Genomic DNA, 17,714 nt, shown 5'->3' with positions numbered 1-17,714 from the left:
GCAGTTTGTGTGGCAGAGATCCAGTAGGCGGGACACTGAAACCCAAACTGTTAAAAACAATAAAAAAAAATAAGTTTACAATGAAATATTCTCTATTTTTCACTTAAAATTAAACTTGTAAAGGTTTGTGTTAAATAGTTAGTGTTTTTGTAAACCACCACAAACAGAAATCTTATGGTCTAACGGTCACTCACATACCTGTCTCCAGTGGGAGGGCCCGGGGGTCCGGGCCGGGGAGGCATGCTTTTATTGTGAAGGGGGAAGGTGTTGCCCTTTGGCACTGAAGGGGAAAAACAGTGAGAACAGATTTAAACACACGTTTTAAACAAGTAACAAAGTTTAAATGTTTATTTTTAAAGTTTTTTTATTTAAGAAATCAATCTGGAAAAACTGAATAAACCTCACCTTCGTCTGGCAGCTGCTGAGGAAAAAAAGAAAAACACAAGAATTTAACTTTTATTTCCCAATGTTACAAACCTCAGACGAGGATTTCTCTGAATACAAACACAGACTGATGTCTTCATATAACTCAGTGAAACACGATTTAAAATGTTCATTTGTTTAATAAGAGATATTAAACCTGGTGACAGTAAATAAATAAACTATATTTACACGTAAGTGTGCGTGTGTGTGTGTGTGTGTGTGTGTGTGTCGTACCGCTCTCCTCTCCGTCCTGCTGAAACAAACAAACAAAACGTGACTATTTTTCAAACATCGTCCTTCAGCTGTTAAATAAAAATATTTTGCTACAAATAAACGTTGAATCAAATAAACTGTAAACATCAAAGTGAATCGTTTATCTTCAGGTGATACCTGCTGGGTGGGAAGTGGACGGAGGAGTTGCTCCTGTTGATGTTGGTGGAGGGCAGAGGAGGTTTGTTAAAGGTGGGTGGATCCTCCTGCGGTGGCCTGCGTGCACCAACACACCAACAATTATTTACACAGCACAAACAACATGTGTGTGCAAAGTGTGTACAGCACAAACATGACAGTAACAAACACAATAACAATAAATAACAAGTCAGCGAATAAAATTTAACCTGGATTTAAAGACCAGCACTGAGGTAGACTGCCTGATGTGAAGAGGAAGATCGTTCCAGAGCTTCAGTTTCTGCGGTGATGTAGCGACAACAGCTGACCGGCGTGAACGAGGGGGGGCTTAGGGTGAATATACAGGAGCCAGAGCATTTAAGGATTTAAAACCCAGTAAAAGGGTTTTAAATTGAATTTGAAGCCAACGTAAGGAGGCCAGAACCAGAGTAATGTGCTCAGATGTTCTTTTACCAGTTAAAAACTGCAGCATTCTGCACCAGCTGCAGGCGTGACAGACAACCCCGGGCAGCCCATATTAATCCAACGTGAGGTTATAAAAGCATGGATGACAGTTTCCAAATCACACCTGGAGAGAAAAGGCTCGACCTTCCACAAACATCTGAGGTGAGAGAATGAAGATTTCACCACTGCCATCAAAACTAAGCGCGGAGTCGATTTTTACTCCAAGATTAGTAACTGAGCTCTTCAGGGTCAGAGCAGCAGAGTCAACATCTGGGGTACCAGAGGAATTCAATTTAACTTTACTTATATAGCGCCAAATCACAACAGCAGTCTCCTCAAGGTGCTTTATATTGTACAGTAGATCCTACAATAATAGATACAGAGAAAACCCAACAATCATATGATCCCTATGAGCAAGCACTTTGGCGACAGTGGGAAGGAAAAACTCCCTTTTAACAGGAAGAAACCTCCGGCAGAACCAGGCTCAGGGAGGGGCGGGGCCATCTGCTGTGATTGGTTGGGGTGAGAGTTGAGGAATGACTGGGACTGGAAAAATTCATTTTACGTTCATTAAAATGTAAAACATTTAGAGCCTCCATGACTTAACATGACTGAGACAATCAAGCAGCAGACCCACAGAGACGATAAAGCTGCCAGTCGTCAACGTATAGATGAAATGTTGTGTTTTCAGAAGATCGCACCCAGTAGCAGGAGATACAATGAAAACAGGAGTGGCCCAAGAATAGATCCCTGTGGTACACCCCACGGCAGAGCTGCCACAGAGGATGAAACTAACCCAACTCTACACAAACATTCCTGTTAGAAGGTGCCGAGATGGAAATTCTCACACGACGCTGTAGTCAGTGTACACAGATATATACACTGTCTTATTACCTTAGTGTAGGACAGGAGCTACGCATGTTTGATTCTTTGTAAAAGACGTTAAATATAAAAGTATAAATCTGTTTATTTACAATCTATTAAAAGATTAAAGAATTACTGAAAACTGAACGTAGGAGAAGTGTGTGTGTGTGTGTGTGTGTGTGTGTGTGTGTGTGTGTGTGTGTGTGTACACACCTCCAAGATTGTCCGCCCGGCTGCAATAAGCAGAAAATGAATGAGAGTAAATGTTTGAGTATGAACATAGTGAAACATTAGATCAGAGTTGGCGTGTGACGTGTGGAGCTGCTCGGGGTCTAACTCTTCATCCGTGTGTTGTTTTTCTGGTTTGTCATGTGAACAAAGTGTTTTGTAAACTCACCCTGTCCAGCGTGCTGGGGTGCGGTCCTGTGACGATGATAAAACAAACGTCATTGACAATGAGAAAAGAAGTTTGATTCCAAACATAAAGATCAGTGGCGTTGTTTGTTTTTCTTTGTGTTTCTGTGGGACAGACCACCGTGGGAGGGATTTCCTCCAGCCCTGTAGGCCTGCACAGGTGAGTCAGGAGGCCGAGATCAGGTCAGTTACCTCTGATGGGGGACGCGTTGGATCCTGGACCTCTGCCTGGTTTGGTGTCACGACGGATCTGCGGTGGCTCAGGAGGCACTGAACACAAACACATGAAGAGCAGCTTTAACGAGGTGCCCAGAGGAATCACATGACCTGAGAAGATGTCATGTGATCAGCGTGTTTGCAGGAAGTTACTCACGCTTTCCAGGAGGTCGTGGACCACAGTGAGGGGAGGGGTCTCTGCGAGCGTCCATGGGCTGCTTGGATAACATACACACACACACACACACTTAACAAACTATTCTAAAGTATGTGTGGCGCCCTCTGTGGAGACACTCGGTACTACGATAAGCTTGACTCACCATCCGAGATGGTGGCGTAGAGACGGGGGGGCGGGGAGACACAGCGGGGGGCTGCCTTGGGGACACATGGTTGTCTACACACACACACACACACACACACACGTTTATAAAGCGTGTTTGTTTCATCGTTATTTTCGTCTCTGTTACAAACACTGAAACAAACTCGATGACTGCCTCTGGAGTCAGAAATGACCCAAATGATGATTCGATGATAATATTTTCTGGTGTGTGTGAACTTGTGAGGGTACCAATGTAATCCCCGTCCCCGATGGGCCGGGGGGGGCACAGCTTGTGGTCCTCTGCTGGTTCAGAAGGAGGCGGCTCGTAATCGTTACCCGCATCCTGGTCATCGTTTGGGGACTCGTAGTCTCCCCCGCTGCCGTCATCGTCGCTGTACGGACTCTCGTAGTCATCATCAAATTCATCGTCCTGACCGAGGAAACGCAGAGAGAAGCTTGTGTTGGGTGGACGTCTAACACATGTATATCCTTTAAAATGTAAATGTGTACAATAATGAATCATCTTTGTGTAATTATTATTTATGTGTTGTATCTAATATCACCTCCGTCATCGCTCTCATGTGTATTTTTTGGTGTTTGTGACATTATGAATTTTGTTTTTATTTAGTAAATAAATCGATAAACTCACAAACTCGTCTTCGCCCCATCCCTGAGGCTCAGAGTTGATTTCTGCAGAGGAGAAAGCAGCAGGTTAACATCTGTGTATCCAGATGTAACAAAGAAATAGTCACAAAGACTCAAACCCCTGACGACACGTAATAATACTGCAATTAGGTAAATATCTACTACAGATCTTTACTCATCATCGTGAAACTATGTGGTAATGCTAACCTGCTTTTATTGTTGTTTCTATTTCCTGTGAAATTTTATTCCAGCTTTGTCAAAATAAAATATTTACACTTCATCACAAACACTTCCTGCTTCTGTTTGATTGGAAAGTCCCCGTAAAACGACAGCACACCCAACGTTATGTTAAGTTTCACATATCAGGAACTCTGGTCTGACGGAGGTGATCGCAGTCTGATGGAAACTACACTGAAAATTTCACCACATTACCAAGGATTTTATTCTGAAACAACTAAAACATGTGACGATTATTCAAACCATCCATGGCTCTGTGTAAAAACATTAAACATTAATAAATTCTTACCTGGTTCTGGATATTTGGACGTCCTGTGAGAAAAAAAGGTGTGAGAAAGTCAGAGCTGAGTCAAACCTCAGCGCTGCTCAGGTGATGTTTTTAAATAGATGTAAAATAACCACAAAGACAAAAAACAGCGTGCAGGAAACACGAACAAAGCTCTGTTATGAAGGCAAATCAACTTTAAAAGTTTTAGCACCTTCTTCTGATGCTAATTTAAATTTTATCAAGCAAACATCCAGAAAAATAGTCTTTAAGCAACAACAGAAGTCAACTTTCCCTTTTAGACTTTACTTAGAGATAAACTCTTATATAAAGAAACGTGAGCCTGTATGTTGTTATTCGTATAAATAAGCTGGCCGTGACAGAGCTCCCAGTACAGTGTGTGCCTCTCAGACAAACGACAGCCAGCATCAAATGTTGGCTCGCAGGAGCTTTTTAAAGCATTCATTTAGCAAACCATTTTTACGCAAACCACATTATAAGAGCAACCAGCGAGCTAATGTCAGCGTGCTGCTCAGAGTCTGCATCAGTTTCATGAACTCAGCAAAGTCTTGATAAATCTTTGAAATCATTAAAAACAAATCAGTGCCCGGAGGCGTTTCAGGTGGTTGTTTGTTCAGACATGTGATGCTAAAATCGACCCCATTTAACGTTACGATCATTTTAGCTGCTAAAGTAGTTTGACAGGTTGGTCAGTCGCTAATTCAGACAGTGTTTTACCAGCAATAAAGTTAGCAAGCAAATAAGCTAATGTTAGCCAGCTAGCCATTGCTTAGCAACACAACATGAATTTTGCGATTAACATGAGGTGATGCGTTTCTCAGAAAACTCATTTACAACCAAGACGAGCTCTAACAGCCTTTCAGAATAAAATAAAGGTTCTTCTGTGAACACAGTCCAGCCTCTGTTTCACTCCAACTGTATTCTGGCCCTATCTGGACTTTGTGCTTGAACAGATGTATTGGAGACAACAGTGGTTACCAGACTGTAGTTTTATTGCCACGATTGAAGCACAGGCTGTTCTTATAAGCAGAACATGAACGTACTTTTTACTAAAGAAGCCTCCCCTCTTCTCCTTCTTGTTGATTTCACTGCTGAGCTTGGAGATCATCCTGCAGAGACATGGATACACGACATCACAGTGTGGTTAACCCCCGCCTGGGTCTCCCTCAGCGTTCAGACTGTAGCACACAATCAGCACATCTAACATATCAAACATCAGCTGTGGTTACAAGTGAAGACTTTCTGTTAACAGTACTGATCCAGTAAAATGTCTCTCAATCAAAACTGCAGCCCAGGCCGACTGCAGTACCACAGCGCAGCAGCAGGGGGCAGTACTTACGGAGTATGAAGTTTAGGGAATTTCTGGAGGTCGTTGTCGCTCAGATTCTGCAAAAACAAACAGGGTCACATCCTTCCCTACACCCTTCTTTCCTTTTCCAGTTTTATTTTCTTGTTGTTGAACTCACCACAAATCTGGAACCAGAGATGGAGTGCTTCAGCACAACTTTGTCACAGCCGGACAGACTCATCTGTAACAGGGACGTCACAGCTGACATATCATTCAAATATGAACACATCTATTTATTATTATTATTTTATTATCACTGTTTCTTATGCGATTCTTTTTTGTCTTCCAGGAAATACTGATTCTTCCTCACATATGGACGTGATGTTCTCTGCAGACGATTCTGTGAATGTGAAACATCTAAACTAACACACGCAGTGACGCAAAGCAAAGATAAGAATCAGTTTCTGATGTCACAGTTGCTGGCCACACCACCTCACTCCAGACTTTCAGCTGTAACTGGTTATGGACGGGACTAAAGCGTTAGCGTCATTTTGTCCCACACAGATTTCCTCAGCTTTCCTGCTGATTCTCAAAAAATAGCCAAGCACGAGCAGCTCGTCAGCATCAGTGAGATGAGCTCACAGAGCTGGTTCGACACAAACAGGCATCAGCCTCTTTTCCACGTGTCGTGTTGTCAAGGCGATTCTTCTTCTTGGTGCAGAACGTTTGAACAGATTTGATAAATGAACATGATGCAGCCTGAGTGGTAAAGGAGTCTGTGGGCTGCATCCACCAATCATTAAAAGCCTCTGACATCAGACGCTATAAAAGAATCGCTCGGAAACGTTGTGTCGCGCTGATAGAACCAGTCTTTTATGCTGATGAAGCACAGAGTGCAGGCAGGGTGGAGTAGGTGGAAGATGGAGATAAGAGACGAGTGCATCAGAGTGGCTGAGGTGGTTTGGAAGATGGAGGATAAAGGTGGAGCTCAGAGGAGGTTCATGGATGTAGTGAAGGAGGACATGCACAGAGTGTGACAGAGGAGGATGCTGGGAGGAGGTGGACAGTCTACACGGGACTGAAGCGTCTCCGCTGAGCGAACGTCCCGCAGGCTTGTTGTGCAGAGATCAGTGAGGAGACATTCAGAGTGAAAATAAGCCCACAGGGATTTCTTCTACGGTTCACCCCATGATTTGAATGTTTGGCCGCGTCTGTAACAAGTTACAGTTATTATCTCCCACCTGTTGCTATTTTTGCCTCCGCTGAGAGCACGCATGCTGAAACACCGTAGGCCTTAAATAACCTCATCAAACCCCAAATGGAAAATAACGACACTTCCTGCGGCTCTGCGCCAACGTACAGCTTTCATCTGCTCCACCTGCCTGCTCCGATACTTTGTACCATCAAACTGCTGCTAAGTGACCTAAAAATAATCAGACGTGATCAGATGTTAAAGTCAGTTGAAGTAAGACAAACTGTTTAGATTATAAGAGATGCACAGGAAGGGGAAACCCAGCAGTTTGTCACATCTCACTCCTCTTCATGCAGCCGCCTTCAGACGCGAGCAGCTAACGGCTAACGCTGCTGCTGCTGACACCCGGCTGCCTTTGTCCCTGTTCTCGGGGACTTTTATCCAAACGCATCACAAACACTTCCTCGTTAAACCCGCTGTTTCTCTGAGTCGTTACGTCACAGTGTTTGAACTTCTGCAGAAAAATGTCACCATCTCTGCGATCAGCAGGAAAGCTGTATGCAATCACGCTGAGCGGTGGCAGAGACGACCACAGTTACTCAGTCCAGCCTTTAATTACAGGTGCACAAAGCACCTGAAGCATCGGGCTGACACATGAAGCCAGCTGCAGGTCTGACGCTTCAGAAATAAATAGCCTCACCTGTTTGAATCGCATGAAAGTTTGCATTATTACCATTGTTTGACTGAACGTCTGAACTGCACCTCTGCATTTTGAATGACATCATCAGTGAGGTCACTGCACTAACAGCGAGGTCTAAGCCAGAGCTTTACTGAAATGTTGTTGATCAGCACGCTACGCCAACGTTCCAAACACAGGGCATCAAACACTGAAGCTGCGGTCGCCACGTGTCATCGAGCTCCGTGTCGGGCAGGTGCAGCAGCTCACCTGAGCCTCTGCTGTTTGTGCTCACTAACGTTCTGGTTTGGGTCACGGCGCCGTCTGAGCATGAGTCAGCTGACCCCGCTGCTCGGAGGATCCTGAGGAACTTAAAATGAGGACATACACGAGGACGCACGAACAGTACGGACGGAGGCCTCACCCTTCTCAGGTAGTCCGCCAGCTGCTGCGGGCTCCACCCCATCACGTCCGACCTGGACGGCATGCGGTCCGAACTCATCCTGCTCGATGCTCAAATGCACGACGTCAGCCCGGCTGCTGTCAGACCCAGAGCACGCTAACATCTGAGAGAAGGAGGCGATCTTTGAGCTCGCTCCTCGGCCTCGGAGGAAGTGATCGGGCTCGTAGTTTCTGCGCCGTTGTTCTCCTTCAGCCCACCGTCTGACTAATGGGCCTCGCCGCCGCTTCCTGTGAAGACTCAGACGTCTCTGAAAGACAGAAAAGCAAAGAGCTGCGAGCGTCTCAGCTTTTACTTCCCCAAACCGAGTCGTCCGGTCTAACTGCACGAGCGTCCGTCCGGCAGCGCAGGCAGCAAAGAGCAGGCAGACATGTCACTCGGGCCCAAAATGGCTTCCTCCTCCTCCACTCCTTCAGTCTCTCTCTCTCTGCGTCTCTCTTTCCTCTCTCTCTCTTACTCAGAGGAAGTGAAGTGGGGGATGGATGAAGGCAGCATCACCCCCACCCCCCCGTCTGACCACAGAGCGGAACAGCGTCTGCAGCTGCACCCACTCGCTGCAGCGACGCTGTCGAAATGCCAAACAGAGGAACAAACGAACCCCGGATCAGCTGGCACCGCCCCGACCCCAGGTCAGCCCGACGGAGGACCTCCATCAGTGCTGAAGGCCAAGGCCGTTACCCAGCATGCATCTGTGCAGTCAAGCCACCTCTGCACGCTCTCAAAAATGTACTCCAAGTATTCAAAGTAAAAGTATTGTTTACCCAAACAGTTTGTGTGTCGGGCTGTGAAATGTTTACTTCTGCTGTTTAACATGGGGGTCTATGGGGACGGGCTCACTGCTGCCTCTGCTGCACGTCAGAGGAACTGCAGCTCTCAGAACAAACCTGAAAAAGTCGGGACGAAAACAAGAGCTCATATTTTATTCGTGATCGAACACAGAAAACAAAAGATTAAAGTGAGAGAACGAGCCGTCTCAGAAAAGCTCGTGCTGAAGAGAAGATTTACCAGCTGATCATGTGACCTGTCAGCAGCTCGGTCACATGATCGGGGATAAAAAGAGGCTCTCAGAGAGGCAGAGCTTCACCAACCTGAATCATGTTCCTCACCGTGAACAGCTCATCATCTACGCAGCGTGACCTCATCTGCATACTCAGAGAACCTGGAGGAATCTCTGTGGGACGAGGCCGATGACCGTGAGCTTCAGCAGATGAGCCTCAGGAACACTCCCAGAAACCTGCTCGGCGTGCCGTCCACACGTGCAGGTTACAGCTCCACCATGATGGAGGTGGTCCATCCCAGCCAATCATGGACAGGGAGCGTCCGGCTCGTTCTCAGCGCTCAGGTCAAAGCCTGCAGCTCTGTGTTGCCCTCATGTTTGAGCAGCACGATGCTAACCTGCAGCGCGGGAGAGGGGACACACGGACCTGTCCCACGTTGTTAGACCTGTGGTTGTTCTTCAAGAGCTTATTTATCACAGGACCAACATTTGATTTTATATGAAAGAGCAAACACAGAGCTCATACTTCAGAGGGCGAGCCGGTGCAATGACACTGATGATCTGTTTTAAAACGCCAGTTTTAAATGAAACGATAAACTGAGATCATTGGGCTCATGGATGCTTTGGCACTAATGTGTCTCCATACAAACTGGAGATAGGGATGGAGTGGTGGATGCGCTCATGTTTCACTTCTTCACACTAAGTTTAGCTCAGGAAAGCCCCTCGTCTGCTTCCTCCTCCTTCCCTGAGGTCACATGGCTCAGTGAATCAGGACCATGCAGCACCATGGCAGAGGTGCATGATGGGAGAGCAGACATGTAAAAGAGGCGGTGGCAGCTGACGGTAACGGCTCGCCGCAGCGTGAAAAACAGTTTCACAAAACCCCGCCTCCATCTTCTGGCTTCTGGTCTTCTGGCTCCTGATTGGACCGTATCAGGAAGCTACAGAGTTTCTCTGTTTTTTATTTACTTTATTTTAAAAAATGACGAATGAGTCACAAACAAACAAAAACATCAAAACACAACATCTGCAAACAAACGTTGCTGTGTTCAGTTGCAGACGTTGCTGTGTTTCTTTATTTAGTTGCAGACGTTGCTGTGTTCAGTTGTAGATGTTGCTGTGTTTAGTTGCTTATATTTGTTTGTTTGATTGCAGACGTTGCTGTGTTTCTTTATTTAGTGTCAGACGTTGCTGTGTTTAGTTGCAGACATTGCTGTGTTCAGTTGCAGACGTTGTGTTTATTTGCAGATGTTGCTGTGTTTAGTTGCAGATGTTGTTGTGTTTCTTTATTTAGTTGGAGACGTTGCTGTGTTTAGTTGCAGATGTTGCTGTGTTTCTTTATTTAGTTGCAGATGTTGCTGTGTTTAGTTGCTTATATTTGTTTGTTTGATTGCAGACGTTGCTGTGTTTCTTTATTTAGTGTCAGACGTTGCTGTGTTTAGTTGCAGACATTGCTGTGTTCAGTTGCAGACGTTGTGTTTATTTGCAGACGTTGCTGTGTTTAGTTGCAGATGTTGTTGTGTTTCTTTATTTAGTTGGAGACGTTGCTGTGTTTAGTTGCAGATGTTGCTGTGTTTCTTTATTTAGTTGCAGATGTTGCTGTGTTTAGTTGCTTATATTTGTTTGTTTGATTGCAGACGTTGCTGTGTTTCTTTATTTAGTGTCAGACGTTGCTGTGTTTAGTTGCAGACATTGCTGTGTTCAGTTGCAGACGTTGTGTTTATTTGCAGACGTTGCTGTGTTTAGTTGCAGATGTTGTTGTGTTTCTTTATTTAGTTGGAGACGTTGCTGTGTTTAGTTGCAGATGTTGCTGTGTTTAGTTGCAGATGTTGCTGTGTTTCCTTATTTAGTGTCAGACGTTGCTGTGTTTAGTTGCAGACATTGCTGTGTTTAGTTGCAGATGTTGCTGTGTTTAGTTGCAGATGTTGCTGTGTTTCTTTATTTAGTTGGAGACGTTGCTGTGTTTAGTTGCAGATGTTGCTGTGTTTCCTTATTTAGTGTCAGACGTTGCTGTGTTTAGTTGCAGACATTGCTGTGTTTAGTTGCAGATGTTGCTGTGTTTAGTTGCAGATGTTGCTGTGTTTCTTTATTTAGTTGCAGACGTTGCTGTGTTCAGTTGCAGACGTTGCTGTGTTTAGTTGCAGATGTTGCTGTGTTTCTTTATTTAGTTGGAGACGTTGCTGTGTTTAGTTGCAGATGTTGCTGTGTTTCCTTATTTAGTGTCAGACGTTGCTGTGTTTAGTTGCAGACATTGCTGTGTTTAGTTGCAGATGTTGTTGTGTTTAGTTGCAGATGTTGCTGTTTCTCTTTATTTAGTTGGAGACGTTGCTGTGTTCAGTTGCAGATGTTGTGTTTGGTTGCAGATGTTGCTGTGTTTCTTTATTTAGTTGCAGACATTGCTGTGTTTAGTTGCAGATGTTGTGTTTGGTTGCAGATGTTGCTGTGTTTCTTTATTTAGTTGCAGACGTTGCTGTGTTTAGTTGCAGACATTGCTGTGTTTAGTTGCAGATGTTGCTGTGTTTAGTTGCAGATGTTGCTGTGTTTCTTTATTTAGTTGGAGACGTTGCTGTGTTTAGTTGCAGATGTTGTGTTTGGTTGCAGATGTTGCTGTGTTTCTTTATTTAGTTGCAGACATTGCTGTGTTTAGTTGCAGATGTTGCTGTGTTTCTTTATTTAGTTGCAGACGTTGCTGTGTTTAGTTACAGATGTTGTGTTTGGTTGCAGACGTTGGTGTTTCTTCCTTGCATGATGACCTTTGTTTCAGTCAAAAATTGTCATCACATCGTCACATTTCTGATTTCCTCATCTCAGTTGCACAACGATCTGTTGACTTCATGTTAGTTGATAGTATCATATTTCCCTTAAATTGGTCGTTCGGTGTCTGTACGTGCGATGTGGCGCCTGCAGCAAGCGTGAACCAGCTGCTGCAGCTGCTGTTCGTTCTGGTCATTAATCAGCAGCGCTGAGAGGAAACAAACCACACTTCCTGTTCTACTTCCTGTTGATCAAACTCAGTTTCAACCGCGGTGCCAAGAAAAGAAAACAGTGCGCATGAGGTCTGACACAAGCGACCTGATAAAAACCACAGTCCAGAGAATGAGCTCAGAAGGTTTTAATTTTAAACCAATGAGTGATCGGTTAATAAATAATAATCAGTAATGAGATCACGATCAGTCGGAGCGAGTGATGAAAACAAAAAAGAAAAATGTACCAAAAGTATGTGGACACGTAGTTAGCGTCTTTCTTTAGCTGTTGTCTGAACCACATACTTTATACAAAAGGTGGACATGGCCACCATGAGGTCACCTGAGTCCATGCGGCCGACTCGCGGTGGAGCCGCTGATGTTTCTCTGTCCAATGCGTGGATCCTTCAGTCCCACTAACTTAACCTTTGACCTCACGGCTGTTTGACAGATGACATGGCTGAGCAGTTTCAGTTTACACTGAGGACCAGTATTCTGTGTGATCAGCGGCCTCGGCGTTCATGTTTTGATGGCGCTGCAGAAATCTTTCAGCGCTCTCGCTGACTCATTCTTTAATTCCAGTTTTGACGATGTGGAAGTAAAAATGTAAGTTTCTGCAGCAACTTCTCGATCCGAGCTGCTGACACGGGCCTCAGCGCGGAGCTGAAGGCTTCCTCAGTAACCTGAAGTCGTCTTCGTGGGTCACCTGACCTCACACTCACTCTGCTGCAGACTCGGGTGAGAGAGGCAGACGTACGACGGAATCTGGAATCTGTTTGTTTTGTGGATTCACGTCAGAAACACGAGTCAAATAAAAGGCTGCACAGGTTGGTGGGAGTAGAAAGGGTCGCTCAGGTGTCGCTGCGTCGGACCGCAGCAGGCGATGTTTGGTAAACGCACCGCTGCTTCTAACATTCACACTCCGATGGAGGCATCAGAGAGGAAGGATGCATGCGGGCGGAGCAGATGGGAATCGAACCACCAACCTTCCGATGAGTAGGTGACCTGCTCCACCTACAGCCACCCTGATCAATCTCTCTTTATGATGAAGTGAGAAACTCACTTCCTGCTGCATCTTCTTCACACACTTCCACAAACATCATAAAGGAGCTGAAATCTGCAGGAGGCTGATGGACCAACAGCTCTGCGTGGTGCCCTCTAGTGTGTCGGCCCTGTAACTGCACCTGTTGGGTCAGAGTGACCTGACCCCACAGGTGTGAAAAACGTTTGCACACCTGAGCGAGCAGCAGGGATGCAGCTGGTTTTCTCAAATGCTTCATCGTTTCAGCTCTGAATGATCCTCATGTCTGCTGACCCTGATCATGGTCGACTGTTTTAAACAAGTGATTTTTCTGTTAATGCTATTGGCTGATGGCTGACACACACACAGACACACACACAGAGGTGAAAGGTTAATCTCTGTCCTGTGATTGGATGTCGAAACGGTTGCAGCACTTCCTGTACGATGAGGAGTCGTTGCTGATGAAGGCGAGGTGAGCTCAGCTCACAGAGTTTAACCTGCACTTTCACATGAAAGGGGCGGAGCTGGCAGCATCTGACCAATCACAGTAAACAATCAGTGTAACGACAGCAGAACGACCGATGTCTCAGAGGACGAGAAACAGAGTAACAGCTGCTGCTGGCTGATTTGGCCTGTGTGAGTGACTCAGGATGATCTGATTATTACTGAGTATTTAATTAACTTGGCTCTGCTGTCAGCACATTCATCCATGTTTGTGGTTTGCTGCTGCTGTCAGCTCCGCCCCCTTTCACGTGAACGCAGTAAACTGATGACCAGCTTCAGGTGACCTCTGATCTTGAATGAGTGTCACATCTGAAATAAAGGCAAGCGTCACTCTGATGTCTGGAACAAACAGCCTGGGTTCTGTGGTGCGTTCACTGACACAAGCAACAATCAGAAATTTAAAAAAAAACAACTGTTTATTACAATCTGAATTTCCCAGCATGCCTAGGGGCTGATACAGACGGGGATCAAACTGTCTGAGCTGTGCTTTAAATAAAGTTTTATGTTTTGTGTGTTTGAATCAAAACTTTATGTGAAGAAGCTCAAACACAAACCCGGGAAATCAAAATTTAAAATTTCAGATTTTTTCTGTGCAGCCTGGAATGCCTTCTCACTGCTGACAGCTACTTCCTGTCTGACCTCTGACCTGTTGCGTTTACTGCCTGCAGGATTTAACAAACACTTAATCAGCATCCTGTGAGCAACAGGAAGCAGCTGATTACATCTAGATGAACTAACAAAATAAGAGTCTGGCTGTGAATAACAAAATAAGAGTCCAAGATGAGCTCCGCCTAAGTCCGAACTTCCGCCTGATGTAGAGAGGGCGGGGCAGAAAGCTGCTTCCTGCCTCAGAGAGGCGGAGCTTCAGTGGCTCTTCTTGGACGAGCCGAAGCCGGAGAAGCCCATCACTGCCGCCATCTCGTCGTCCTCCTCGAAGTCCACGTCCTCCTCCGCCCGTCGTTTCCGCTCCTTCTGCTTCTCCTTCTTGTACGCCTTCGCCTTCTCCTCCTAAAAAGACGCAGCAGAGACACCTGTGAGGAACACGCTTGTCCCGAAAACCTCACGAGATCCATAAAACTCCTCCTCACCTCCTCCCGCAGCTCCTTCATGCGCTCCTCGAAGTCGTACTCCTTCTGCTTCTCCTCCAACTTCTTCTTGTTCACCTCGAATCTTTTCTTCACCTGATCCAGAGACGAGCGCTCCACCCGCATCGACATGCCCAGGTTCCTCTGATCTGCTCTCACACACACACACACACACACACACACACACACACTCGACTTTCAGAGTTGGAGGAAGTTGCAGCAACACTGACTGAAATCTGACATGATTTTCAAAATAAAAGCCTCCTCTCTGATCAGATTATTTTGGCGTTTTCAGCTGTGAACTCACGTTTTTTGCCGTTGATGTGATCCAGGAAGTTGATGGAGTCTTTGACCACACAGTCGCACACGTTACAGTAATACCTGAAACACCAGAAGAAGAAAAAAAGGTCACCCGTATGTCCTTGCACCACCTGTATAACGAGGATGGCGGCAGCAGCTGCGCAGCCCAAACTTTGAGCGAGATCATCAGACACGTTTGTTTGACAGAACAGAGCTAAACTGATTTCAGCTGACGGTGTGGGCGGAGCTTGTCCTGACACTGACCTCCACTTGTCAGCGAGTCACAAACAGCTGCCTGCTCGAACCTTCAGCCTTCATCACGCCATATTTTCACCTGCAAAGCAGCTGCAGCTGACTTGTGACGTCACATGTCAGCGGTTGCTTTCGTTCAGCTTTTGTTTTGGTTTCAGTCTGCGTGACAACTTGAAGATGGCGTGTGAATCTGGTCTTACCCGCCCATCTCGGCCTGCGGCGTGGTCTTGGTGATGACGATGGTCTTCCCCAGCTTGGACTCCAGGTCCACCTTGTAGTCCCGGTGACGCAGGAGGTCCCGCTTGACCGGCGGCGCCGTTTTCCCTGAAGGTGCCAACATGTGACAGGTTAATACAGAAATTAAAAGCCTAAGCTCCTCCCTCTGAGCAGGCGCAGTATGTTCAACTCGGAACAATCAAAGCGGCTGATGTTCTTACCATCTCGCCGCTCGCGCTCCCTCTCCTCCGCCAGACGTTTCTGGGCGAGGTTCTCGTACTCGTCTTTGTCCCATTTCCGTCGGAAGTCGTTTTTACTCGACTGGAAGAGAAAAGAGAGACGCCGCCGTTACCGCGCGCACTTCCTGTAGAGCTGACCACAAAGTGGAAATCACAATCCACAGAAACATTGATTCAGTGACATGAAATCAATATTGGGATTATTGATTATTCCCCATTCAAAGGTTAAAACACTGTCTGAGCTTCAGCTTTTATTTTTAACTGCTAATCGTGTATTTTATGTATATAAGATTTAGATTGGTTATTTACAGTTGGTTTATACACCTTTGTGTATGTATGTGTGCATGTGTACGTGTATGTCTGTATATACAGAGATGTGTGTGTGTGTCTGTGTACTGGGTCGTTTACATATTGTTGTGATTTACATTGCTGTGCTTGAGAGTCACCATCTACCGGAGCCAAGTTCCTTGTATGTGTTTGCTCATATACATGGCCAATAAACGCGATTCTGAAAATAAAGACGTGTAACTTTCACCTCCACCTGCTGCCTCCTCTCTCTACAAATCAAACATGTGGCTTATCACTAAAATACAGATCATCTTAAAGTCAGAAAAGCAGCAGGTCTTTATATCTGAAATAAAAACATTTTAATTCAAGCCTGAGCTGAGTTCCTTGTTTTGAGGTGAAGCTTTTATTTTGACAGGCCGATGACGGGGAAGCCATACTGCTTGTGCTAACAGGCTAACACTGATCAGCTGATCTGTTTCAGAGCTGCGGGAGGGACAAAAACAAACACGAAGTGCCCGGCAGCACAGAGCGGGTTAACGAACACTGGAATAACGTTTAGAAAACGTCTGAAATGAAACCGGAAACGCTGAACATGGTCACGGTTAGCATGCTAGCTTCTGCTAGCTAAGCGCGCTGCAAACAGCTGTCTAAAGACGGAGAACCGGCCTGAACCGGACCCGGTAACAACCCCGACTACCACACACCCCGAGAGTGAAACACGCCCTGCTCACACCGCCGAGCTTTCATGTTTTTACTCTAAACAAGAAACGCTCAGAAACTCACCCCGCTGCCTGACGCCATCTTGTTTACTTTGTGACCGGAAATGACGGCAGCTTCGTCTTCTTCTTCCTCTTCTGTATAGGGTTTATTGGCGGTTGGCAAACAGCAAAATGATGCATTACCGCCACCAACTCCACCAGCTCATGCGAAATAAATCAATCAAGTCCAACTTCACTTTCATATCGTCCAGCTTTTTGATCAGTTGTCTCCTTTCAATATCATACTTCTGACAATGCAACAAAACATGTTCTATTGTTTCCTGTGCCCTACCGCAGTCACACTCCCCTGTACAGTGTTTACCTATTAAAAATAACGTGCTATTTAAACCAGTGTGTCCGAATCTCAGTCGAGATATAATCGTCTCCTCTCTCCTGTTTCGTCCTGTACTTCTCATTTCCCCCACTTTCCTTTGGATTTTGTAAAACCATTGCCCTTTCCTCTCTTCCCATTGCTTTTGCCACCTTTCCTTCATTTTGTATCGTATTCTACTCTTGAGCTCCGTCCTACTCACACTATTAACCATATCTACCATCGCTCTTCTTGTTGCAACTTTTGCTGTCCTATCTGCCGTTTCATTTCCTTTAACTCCACGATGCACTGGTACCCATAAGAATGTGACCACAAGCCCCATCATAACAAGTCTGAACAATGTTTGCTGGATCTCTATCAGATTGTCAGGTCTGCAGTCTGAGTGGCTGTCTTGCAGACTGGCCAGTGATGAGCTCGAGTCTGAACATATCACAGATCTTAGTGGTTTCATTTCTTCAATCCACTGGACAGCTAACAATACTGAAACCATTTCACCTGTGTACACTGATAAATCGCCACTGATCCTTTTCCCCACCTTGATACCAAACTCAGGAACTATAAATGCTATCCTGCTTTGGTTGGCTGTATTCTTTGATGCATCTGTGATTAATATATTCCTGTGCTGTATGTGAATTTAAAATAAAACCCCTCTCCTTGTTCTTTTTGTTTAACACTGTGAAATCTACTATTGCATCAGGGAGCATCCATGGTGGTATCCATGGTGGTATTGTAGGCAACGGTGCTGTTTGACTTATGTTGATCTTGTCCAGATTAAGTTCAGCTGCTTTCTGTCCCACTGTCCACCCAAAGCTCTTCAATTCACTTCTCTTTTTCCCAGCATGGTTGGAAAACAGATTTTGTCGGATGATCATGACCATGTCCTTGTAA

At 45.5% G+C, this 17,714-nt stretch overlaps 2 protein-coding genes across 6 annotated transcripts in view; both read right to left on the bottom strand.

The window, feature by feature from the left end:
• Positions 1-8,611, bottom strand: part of lcp2a (lymphocyte cytosolic protein 2a) — a 12,778-nt gene extending 4,167 nt beyond the window's left edge. The window contains exons 1-17 of one of the 5 annotated variants that reach the window (XM_031744786.2): positions 7,837-8,611; positions 5,723-5,785; positions 5,596-5,642; positions 5,300-5,365; positions 4,260-4,282; positions 3,738-3,778; positions 3,338-3,518; positions 3,090-3,163; positions 2,927-2,987; positions 2,746-2,823; positions 2,537-2,562; positions 2,353-2,372; positions 814-909; positions 658-676; positions 406-421; positions 199-280; positions 1-47 (exon numbers count right to left, since the gene is read on the bottom strand). The exon at positions 1-47 is cut by the window's left edge and continues 6 nt beyond it. In XM_031744786.2, coding sequence (XP_031600646.1) covers positions 1-47; positions 199-280; positions 406-421; positions 658-676; positions 814-909; positions 2,353-2,372; positions 2,537-2,562; positions 2,746-2,823; positions 2,927-2,987; positions 3,090-3,163; positions 3,338-3,518; positions 3,738-3,778; positions 4,260-4,282; positions 5,300-5,365; positions 5,596-5,642; positions 5,723-5,785; positions 7,837-7,914 — 1,018 coding nt within the window. In that variant the 5' untranslated portion in view covers positions 7,915-8,611. The remainder of the gene's footprint in view (positions 48-198; positions 281-405; positions 422-657; positions 677-813; positions 910-2,352; positions 2,373-2,536; positions 2,563-2,745; positions 2,824-2,926; positions 2,988-3,089; positions 3,164-3,337; positions 3,519-3,737; positions 3,779-4,259; positions 4,283-5,299; positions 5,366-5,595; positions 5,643-5,722; positions 5,786-7,836) is intronic. The other 4 variants (XM_031744789.2, XM_031744787.2, XM_031744790.2 and 1 more) reach the window with 4 other exon arrangements.
• A 5,143-nt stretch (positions 8,612-13,754) lies between these two features.
• zmat2 (zinc finger, matrin-type 2) lies at positions 13,755-16,584 on the bottom strand. The gene is made up of 6 exons (XM_031744793.2): positions 16,521-16,584; positions 15,432-15,531; positions 15,195-15,318; positions 14,750-14,823; positions 14,446-14,591; positions 13,755-14,365 (listed from the first exon to the last, which is right to left on the bottom strand). The coding sequence occupies exons 1-6, from the start codon at positions 16,536-16,538 to the stop codon at positions 14,222-14,224; spliced, it is 606 nt and encodes a 201-aa protein (XP_031600653.1). The 5' UTR covers positions 16,539-16,584; the 3' UTR covers positions 13,755-14,221.
• Between the last annotated feature and the right edge of the window lie 1,130 nt (positions 16,585-17,714).

Source organism: Oreochromis aureus, linkage group 10, assembly GCF_013358895.1.
Source record: "Oreochromis aureus strain Israel breed Guangdong linkage group 10, ZZ_aureus, whole genome shotgun sequence".
NCBI lineage: Eukaryota > Metazoa > Chordata > Actinopteri > Cichliformes > Cichlidae > Oreochromis > Oreochromis aureus.
This window is presented reverse-complemented; position numbering and strand designations above follow the sequence as displayed.

Excerpts from the sequence above, each read along its gene's own strand:
- zmat2 (XM_031744793.2), bottom strand. Across the intron at positions 14,592-14,749 it reads TCACATCAACGGCAAAAAAC|ATCAGAGGAACCTGGGCATG; the intron begins GTGAGTTCACAG and ends GTGTGAGAGCAG. Across the intron at positions 14,366-14,445 it reads TGAAGGAGCTGCGGGAGGAG|GAGGAGAAGGCGAAGGCGTA; the intron begins GTGAGGAGGAGT and ends GCGTCTTTTTAG.